Source organism: Triticum aestivum, chromosome 4B, assembly GCF_018294505.1.
Source record: "Triticum aestivum cultivar Chinese Spring chromosome 4B, IWGSC CS RefSeq v2.1, whole genome shotgun sequence".
In the NCBI taxonomy this organism is placed as follows: Eukaryota; Viridiplantae; Streptophyta; class Magnoliopsida; order Poales; family Poaceae; genus Triticum; species Triticum aestivum.
In genome coordinates this window covers 481846636-481855560 of record NC_057804.1, presented here as the reverse complement: position 1 = coordinate 481855560, position 8925 = coordinate 481846636, and the positions used below count along the sequence as shown (strand labels likewise).

The 8925-nt window shown below is 48.3% G+C and overlaps 2 protein-coding genes across 2 annotated transcripts; both read left to right on the top strand.

Moving 5' to 3' along the window:
* The first annotated feature begins 559 nt into the window (after nt 1-559).
* On the top strand, nt 560-5312 carry LOC123092841 (transmembrane 9 superfamily member 3-like). Its single transcript, NM_001405078.1, has 7 exons — nt 560-861; nt 1323-1363; nt 1457-2042; nt 3139-3276; nt 3394-3550; nt 3650-4134; nt 4676-5312. The coding sequence occupies exons 1-7, from the start codon at nt 707-709 to the stop codon at nt 4893-4895; spliced, it is 1782 nt and encodes a 593-aa protein (NP_001392007.1). The 5' UTR covers nt 560-706; the 3' UTR covers nt 4896-5312.
* Nucleotides 5313-5860: 548 nt separating this feature from the next.
* On the top strand, nt 5861-8112 carry LOC100037594 (deoxymugineic acid synthase 1-B-like). The gene is made up of 3 exons (NM_001405080.1): nt 5861-6364; nt 7153-7396; nt 7495-8112. Exons 1-3 carry the CDS (start codon nt 6069-6071, stop codon nt 7897-7899), a joined length of 945 nt encoding a protein of 314 aa, NP_001392009.1. The 5' UTR covers nt 5861-6068; the 3' UTR covers nt 7900-8112.
* Nucleotides 8113-8925: the final 813 nt, after the last annotated feature.

Sequence of the window (8925 nt, the reverse complement as noted above, 5' to 3'; positions counted from 1 at the left end):
TTTGATCCATCGTCTAGATTTCAGGTGAAAAATTTGTCGTCCCCATAGCACTGCTTTTTTTTTTATTGTGCGTGAAAATGTTTCTACTAGGAGCCTTTCCATGGTCTGTCCAATTATGAAATCTTTTTCTGTTTCTAGGAGGCTGTCGGGGGTTGTGCCTTAGGACGCAAAACGCGAGTTCATTAATAATTAACTTTTTTTTAGACAAATCATTAATAATTAACTAGTACTACTACTAGCAGTAGCATATGGCCATAACGAGATTTGAGAGTGCGGTCAGGCCAAAAAGGCGCTAACGAGACTTGCACCAGACTCCTCCACCCAGGGGAGGGGAGCCTGAGTTGGATTTGCATCGACCGACGCGTCGACCAAATGTGGGTTCGCTAGCTGACCAATGCACACAAAGGCGAACCAATCGAGTAGTACATCGCCACCTTCCGCCACCACCCAACCCAACCCAACCATCACGAGCGAGGAGGGGAAAATAAAAAAAAGAACGCCATCCGAGAAGGACCTGAGCCAAACCCACCCCCGCGGCCAGAGCCAGATCTCCTTCTCCTTCCTCCTCCGACTCCCTCTTCTATTTCTATTAAGAAGGAAGCAAGCAGGGCGCCACTCAGATCTCTCCGCCCCTTCCTCGCCTCGTGCCCCCCACCGCGCCTCTCGTCAACGCCGCCCCGCCCGAGGAGAGGAGGAAGGACGAGCGATGGCATCGCCGGCCGCGCGCGCGGCCTCGGCGCTCCTCCTCCTGCTCGCCCTCGCCGTCGCCAGCGTCCTCTCCGACGGCTCCGACCACCGCTACAAGCTCGGCGACCCCGTCCCGCTCTACGCCAACAAGGTCGGCCCCTTCCACAACCCCAGGTCAGCCAGATCTCCATCCCTCGCTCCCTCCAGATCCCTTTCGGTTCATTCCCTGTCCGCGCGTGGGGGGTCCTCGGATCCGTCGGGTTCCGCGGGAGAGTGCCCGTGCCGTGTATTGCTCCGGTCTGATGCCGGGGCGGAATGGTCTGGGTGCGAGGGTTTACGCCGCGTCACGATGGTTAGCACCGCCTGGTTTCGGAGGAGATCTGGCGGAGAGCTCCCGGGGTGGTCGATTGGGCGGCATCGCAACTGATTCACTGCACTCCGGATCTCCTTCACGTGGGCTTCTATTTATGTCCGCCTTCAGTGAAGTGTCGGTTGTTATTGGTTTGGGCGCCAATTTTGGATGTATCGAACGAACTTTTCTGTCTGCAGCGTTAGGAACCGGATCTGTTTGCTAAAGCAGATTTTTGCCCCTCTATAAACGCAAAATTCTCACGCCTTGCTTCCTTTCCTTGCAGCGAGACGTACCGCTACTTCGACCTCCCTTTCTGCTCCCCGGGTTAGTTGCTCACTACTCATTCCATTACTTGCTTGGTTTAGTAAGTTCTCTCTCAAACTATCTCATGCTTATTATGTGTGGCTTTAATTTCAGAGAAAGTGAAGGAGAAGAGCGAGGCCCTCGGCGAGGTCCTCAATGGGGATCGGTTGGTTGATGCGCCCTACAAGCTTGATTTCCGCACCGATCACGATTCCAAGGCCGTTTGCCCCAAGAAGCTTACCAAGGAGGACGTGGCCAAGTTCCGGAACGCCGTAGCCAAGGACTACTACTTCCAGATGTACTACGATGATCTCCCACTGTGGGGTTTCATCGGTAAGGTCGAGAAGGGAGGCAAGCCTGACCCGAGCGAGTGGAAGTACTACCTCTACAGGCACATTATCTTTGACATCCTCTACAACAACGACCGTGTCATTGAGATCAATGTGCATACCGACCAGAGTGCACTGGTTGACCTGACGGAGGACAAGGAGGTTAATGTGGACTTCCTTTACACTGTCAAGTGGAAGGAGACACCTACACCGTTCGAGAAGAGGATGGAGAAGTATTCCAGCTCCTCCAACATGCCGCATCACTTGGAGGTCCATTGGTTCTCCATTATAAATTCTTGTGTTACGGTCCTTCTCCTCACAGGGTTCTTGGCAACAATCCTCATGCGAGTTCTGAAGAATGATTTTGTGAAGTAAGTTTTAAGCAACTTCATTTTTTGTTAACAGCTAATTCGAGAAAGCTAAAAGTTATGGTATCTAATTCTAGATATGCTAGAGCAATGTAAATTTTTGCTCTATCCCTACTGCATTGCCATACATTACAGAAACACACAATCTCAAACTATAGGCTTTGCTTTATTCTCAGTTCTTACTGCAAATACTCATGATGCATTTCCATGCAACAAGTCTGAGATGCTGTTTAGGGCCTGTTTGATTCCTATGATTCCGATAACACAGGAATATATAAGAGTTTGGGATTGCAATGTCATGCCCACTTGAATCCTATGAGATTAAGTTTGCACCAAAGGTTGTTTGATTGCACCATGGAAAAAAACAAATGAATATTTTCAATAGGTTTCAAGTCAACGGATCAAGTCCTGCAAATCAAACAAAAGGAAAAATGTCCTAAGAATCTTTTGAATTAAAGAGTTGGTAGTCTTTTGGCGATCTATCATGGACATATATCTTAGCTTGTCGTGAATGGATATATTCTCTTACATCCATTATCCCATTCATCAATCCAGCGTAATTGCTTCCAGCCAGCTCCACCATGATTCTTCCAGTCCTTATTTCAGCCAGATGTTATAGAGCTGGCAAAAGTTACCGTCCCTAGATTCAATTAGGAAATAGATCTTATAGCCCCTGCCAAGTTTTTTCAGGTTTCCTTTAGCTCAATTTGGTATGGCTGGATTGTTTTGCATATCAGCTGGACGTGCTTCTTGAATGATGTGCAAATCTAGTATCTTTATAGCATTCACATACAAATGTTTGCCCAGAATGCAAGTAGGCAACCTATCGACTTGGTATTGGTTTTTACCTTTAGGCCTATGCTTGATCCTTTATATTGAATGATGGTCTGCAGTTGATGATGTAGGCCGCTACATGATGTATATTAAGTGTATGAAACAGATTACTTCATGGCCATATTCATAATTTGCCCATTGTATGATGTAATTTAGCAATGGTTTGACTGTGTTTTCCTCAGTTTTGGTCTTCTCTATTGGTATATTAAGAGCATCAACTGGATTTCTTCTCTATGTTTCTGAACATCATATATATTATTTGAAGGTATGCCCATGATGAGGAAGCAGCTGATGACCAAGAAGAGTCTGGATGGAAGTATATTCATGGTGATGTCTTCCGGTTCCCCAAGAACAAGTCATTGTTTTCGGCTGCTCTTGGCACTGGAACTCAACTCTTTGCTCTGTAAGTGCTGATGTATTATTTTTTGCCTTTTATACTATTACCATACCGTGTGTAAATAAAAATCATTTAGTTATCCCTTGTATTGCACATATCTAATGATCTTATTTGGACATGCAGAACAACCTTTATATTCCTGCTTGCACTCGTTGGAGTATTTTACCCTTACAATCGTGGTGCCCTTTTCACTGCATTGGTCGTCATCTATGCACTCACCTCAGGAATTGCTGGTTACATTGCAACCTCTTTCTATTGCCAGCTAGAGGGAACGAACTGGGTATGTGCTGCCTTTATAATTCTGTTATGTTGAGATTTTGAAAGCATGCATTATATTTGGTACAGTACTAATGCTAAAATTTTATGCTTGCATTTTCAGGTGAGGAACTTGCTATTAACCGGATGCCTGTTTTGCGGACCTCTCTTCCTGACTTTCTGTTTCTTGAACACTGTTGCCATTGCTTATAGTGCAACAGCAGCATTGCCGTTCGGCACCATCTGTGTCATTGTGCTGATCTGGACCTTAGTCACATTCCCTCTACTAGTTTTGGGAGGCATTGCTGGTAAAAACAGCAAGAGTGAATTCCAAGCTCCTTGCCGTACCACCAAATACCCTAGGGAGATTCCTCCGCTTCCCTGGTACCGGACAACAGTTCCGCAGATGGCTATGGCTGGATTTTTGCCTTTCAGCGCTATATATATCGAGCTCTACTACATCTTTGCTAGTGTTTGGGGCCACCGAATTTACACGATCTACAGCATTCTCTTCATAGTCTTCATCATCCTCCTTATCGTCACTGCCTTCATCACTGTTGCGCTGACATACTTCCAGCTTGCTGCTGAAGACCATGAGTGGTGGTGGAGGTACAGTCATTTTTTCTTATCATCATAGTTTTGGCACTGGAATTGCAGTTTATTATCTATATTATGACCTTAGTAAAGTTTGTTAGTACAACTCATGAGTTCCTGAAATCTGTTACAAGTCCTGAGCTGGAGACATGCTTTTTCAACCAGAAGTCATGTTCTTCCTATGTGTAAACGTTATGCATACCTTGTCATGGATAGTGCATATGTTGATATGCTACAGACTTGACATATACGTACCATATTAGCGTACATAGTTTTTTTTGTCTATGCAGATACATATTTAAATCTTTTATAAATGATTGTCCAGATAAAGTACTTACAATAATTGTATCCTATAATTTTGGATTTGTATTGTATCCGTTTTCCATGCTAGGCGAGCTCTGTTCTGGTTATTTGTTAAATGACCGATCAGACAAAGTATCAACACTTCTTAATGATGCCCATCTAACCAGTAGCCATTTTCGCTTTTGCCTTTTCTGTTGGAAAATCTTGTCATTGTTGTGCTGAACATTTTTTTTTTGTAAACTTTTCTAAACAGGTCATTCCTATGCGGAGGATCAACTGGATTTTTCGTCTATGGCTACTGTCTGTACTACTACTATGCTCGATCGGATATGTCTGGCTTCATGCAGACCTCTTTCTTCTTTGGGTACATGGCGTGCATCTGCTATGCATTCTTCCTGATGCTGGGTATGGTGGGCTTCCGTGCCGCCCTGTTCTTTGTTCGGCACATATACAAGTCGATCAAGTGTGAGTAAGTGTTGTTGGAGGAAGAAGAGCAGCAAGCAGAGTTGTACTCCTTTTTGGTGCCGCTAAGAAGTCCCAGTATAGAAAAGGTTAGCTCTCGCGTGCAACAGGAAGCAGCTAGAGATTGGCATGTTTGAGATTAGGCCATTATTCATAGGAAGAGGTAATGAACCTATAAAATTTCTTGTCATTGTGCGACCGGTATGATGAACCGTCTTTCCTTTGATCCCCCCCATGTATTATGTGACGTCCAGACAGTATTACTTTGTTGAACCATAACAGCCTATATAAATTTCTGTGCAAGTTCCTATGGCAGAATAACACACGTGTAGAGATGATGCCTCAAGGAAGGGCATGCCCAGTCGATCTGTACCGTTCTACTTGTATCCTATGCGTTCTGGTTATAATTGTCAGATTTTGAAACAGCATTTTCTTTAAAAACCTGGCAAAGTTTCTTCTGAAATTTACCCGTGTGTTAATTGTTGTTGTCATTGGTTTGCAAAACCATTGCCAAACACCTCTGAGGGCCCTCTTTATTTATTTGTTCATAACCATTTTTTCATAACATCGGTGCAGATTACAGAAGCAATCATGATGTAGGAAATGTCAAATCTGAGAGAAAAAGGAAAACATAAAGGAGAAATCAACGCTACTCCGTGTTACTCTGGCGGCATCTTTAGAAAAATGCCATGGAATTAATGGAGTAGTGTGACATTTCAACTGCTGCTTTGCTTATTTTTGGCTAAAGCATGTTGATGCAGGCATGGACTTGGCTGTGGCCTCGTGCCGGTTCTAGCAGGATGGCATGATCAGCGCCTTTCTTTCTTTTCGAGAGCCGCATCGCCGGAGTAGATCGATTGCACACGGCAACGCCCAAATCGTAAAAACGGACGCAGAAAACACGCTGCATCTAGACTAAAAACACCCAAAATTTCCGCATCTCTAATCGGCCAAAAGCTTGCACTGACCCGAGGAGCTCAACCACACTCCTACCACTACCAGTGACCTGAGGCACGTCTCATGCCGTCAACGCCTCGGAAGAGCGCATATATGTGGCTTATCCCGCAGACTGGACTCCCACAGGATTAATTTCAGGCACGCCTCCCGCTGCAACCGACCCGAGTCCTTCCACCCTGCTTCAGAGTCTCGCCTCTCAGCCCAACCCACAGGTCCCAACTCAAACCATGGGCGCCGGCGACAAGACGGCCGCGGGCATGCCGCGCATCGGCATGGGCACGGCGGTGCAGGGGCCCAAGGCGGACCCCATCCGCCGCGCCGTCCTCCGGGCCATCCAGATAGGGTACCGCCACTTCGACACGGCCGCGCACTACGAGACCGAGGCCCCCATCGGCGAGGCCGCCGCCGAGGCCGTGCGCTCCGGCGCCGTCGCCTCCCGGGATGAGCTCTTCATCACCTCCAAGCTCTGGTGCAGCGACGCGCACCGCGACAGGGTCGTCCCCGCCCTCAGGCAGACGCTCCGGTACGGTGCCCATCTCCTCCTCTTCCTCAAATTTCGCTTGGATTGCATGATAATCAGAAGTTTGTGCTCTACGGTCGGTCGTGTAGCACTTAGATAGTAGTATTACATCTATTCTGTTTGTGATTAATTGTGGCCTACAATACATGGAACCAATTGTCAATTTGAACAATTGCCGCTGAAGCAAAACCTAGAAAATACTGAAGAGAGACATACATAATAGTACTACTTTCTACGGTAGATGTAATACTACATGGGACCAATTGCATAGTGTACTCCAACTGACCTCTTGAAAACCACCGGGAAGGAGTGAAGTGGGTTTGACAGGCATGCCGGGTACTAGTCTCCTAGCCACCTACGCTGGTCTCGAGGCCGTAAGATTGTCACTTTGATGTGCACCTATCTTTCAGGCATAGCTGTTGAGCCCACACATCAACGGTGTCGGTCCAAGTTCCAACAAACGTGGATCCTTCTCGCACCACACTGATCTGATCTGACAACCTGAACAAGAAACCCAGTAGAAATTCACTGTCGCGTAAAGCCAACATTGCAATTCTCAGAAGACACAACTAGCTGGAGTAAGCTAGCTTAGCTAGCTCCAAATACAGATCAAATCAGTCCTGTCGTGCATCATCGATATCCTCTCTCACACCCTCACGGGCACCGAACCCAACATTGCAAGTGCACTGTTGCGCCATCCTGTAACTGATCTACTATTATTGGTTAGCAGTGATGGCCTCTGACAGGAATTACTTAACCACGGTGCATCCACGTAATGAATGACACTGCAGGAATCTCCAGATGGAGTACGTGGACCTGTACCTTGTCCACTGGCCGGTGTCCATGAAGCCCGGGCGGTTCAAGGCCCCCTTCACGGCCGAGGACTTCGTGCCGTTCGACATGCGGGCCGTGTGGGAGGCCATGGAGGAGTGCCACAGGCTGGGCCTCGCCAAGGCCATCGGCGTCGCCAATTTCTCCTGCAAGAAGCTGGAGACCCTCCTCTCCTTCGCCACCATCCCTCCCACCGTCAATCAGGTCACCATACATCCCTACATACAGTATATCTAATTGATTTTGTTCATAAAAAATACAAGTAGATCATACCAAGTGTGAAGTGACTGGTCATTTTGCAGGTGGAGGTGAACCCGGTGTGGCAGCAGAGGAAGCTGAGGGAGTTCTGCAGAGGCAAGGGCATCCAGCTGTGCGCCTACTCGCCGCTGGGAGCCAAGGGCACGCACTGGGGCAGCGACGCCGTGATGGACGCCGGCGTCCTGCAGGAGATCGCCGCGTCCAGGGGCAAGAGCGTGGCGCAGGTGTGCCTGAGGTGGGTGTACGAGCAGGGGGACTGCCTCATCGTCAAGAGCTTCGACGAGGCCCGGATGCGGGAGAACCTGGACGTGGACGGCTGGGAGCTCACGGAGGAGGAGCGCCGCCGGATCGCCGAGATCCCGCAGCGCAAGATCAACCTCGGCAAGCGATACGTGTCCGAGCACGGGCCGTACAAGTCCCTCGAGGAGCTCTGGGACGGCGAGATATGAGTAGCCAGTGGAGACCGACTGGCCGGCCGTACGTACGTACCACGAGCGGTTGTATGTCGGATGTCATCCTTGGCCATTGATGGCTGGTTGATCGGGGGACAGCTTTGCACCGATTTCCCTTGGAATAAAAGGATGTTCTGTATTGTGTTTCAATGAATAAATCAAGATGTTTATGCCTACTTGGCACGGTTGTTGTTCCAGGGGCAGAGAGGCAGCGGCGTCGGGTTTCATCATGAGCCGGGTGCCGCATGCATGCGCTCGACGCAAGCATCTGCTAGGACGTGATCAAGCAACTGAACCGCTTGCCAGGCTCCTCATAATGTGGGGGCAGAGCAGCCCACTGCCGGCTAGCCGCCGTCGTGCCAACCGGCCGGGCCCGACAATGCCGGCGAAGTGCCGTGCGGGGCGCAGCCCTTTAGCTAGCTCTTGTTTCTCTGTCAGGAACCTGATCTTGTGTAGTGCTAGTGACTTTAGTCCTACCTCGAATATGAGAGGAGGCTAGGACCTTCTTATAAGGGAGAGTGCCACACTTCCTTTAGGCCCGATCTTTTAGGGTGTGGTGGGCTCTCTACTTGTAGTGGAGTGTCTGATTTGCACCGAAAATGTCCAAACATATGCCAATGGACTGGAAGCTAGGCCTAGGTTGTTAACAAGTGGTATTGGAGATGGTTCCCGCGCCATCGGCAGGGGGCTTCCCTAGGGGGTGGGGTGTCAGGAACCTCACATTGGGCAGTGCTAGTGACTTTAGTCCCACCTTGAATATGAGAGAAGGCCATGACCTCTTTATAAATGAGAGTGCCACACTTTCTATAGGCCGTTTTTTTGGGATGTGGTGGGTTCTTCGCTTATAGTGAAGTGTCCGATGAGCACCGGAGACGTGCAAACATATGCCGATAGACCGGAAGCCGGGTCTGGGCTGCTAACATTCTCTCTCCCTCTCTGTGTGAGAAACTACACGTTTGTTATATTTTTGAAATATAACAAATATAAACGAACCCCAAAAATTCAGTACTACTGCTAGTCTGC

Coding starts and splice junctions, on each gene's coding strand:
- LOC123092841 (NM_001405078.1), top strand. CDS start 707: ATGGCATCGCCGGCCGCGCGCGCGGCCTCGGCGCTCCTCCTCCTGCTC. Junction 2,043..3,138: donor CTGAAGAATGATTTTGTGAA/GTAAGTTTTAAG, acceptor TATTATTTGAAG/GTATGCCCATGATGAGGAAG. Junction 3,277..3,393: donor GGAACTCAACTCTTTGCTCT/GTAAGTGCTGAT, acceptor TTGGACATGCAG/AACAACCTTTATATTCCTGC.
- LOC100037594 (NM_001405080.1), top strand. CDS start 6,069: ATGGGCGCCGGCGACAAGACGGCCGCGGGCATGCCGCGCATCGGCATG. Junction 6,365..7,152: donor GCCCTCAGGCAGACGCTCCG/GTACGGTGCCCA, acceptor ATGACACTGCAG/GAATCTCCAGATGGAGTACG. Junction 7,397..7,494: donor TCCCTCCCACCGTCAATCAG/GTCACCATACAT, acceptor GTCATTTTGCAG/GTGGAGGTGAACCCGGTGTG.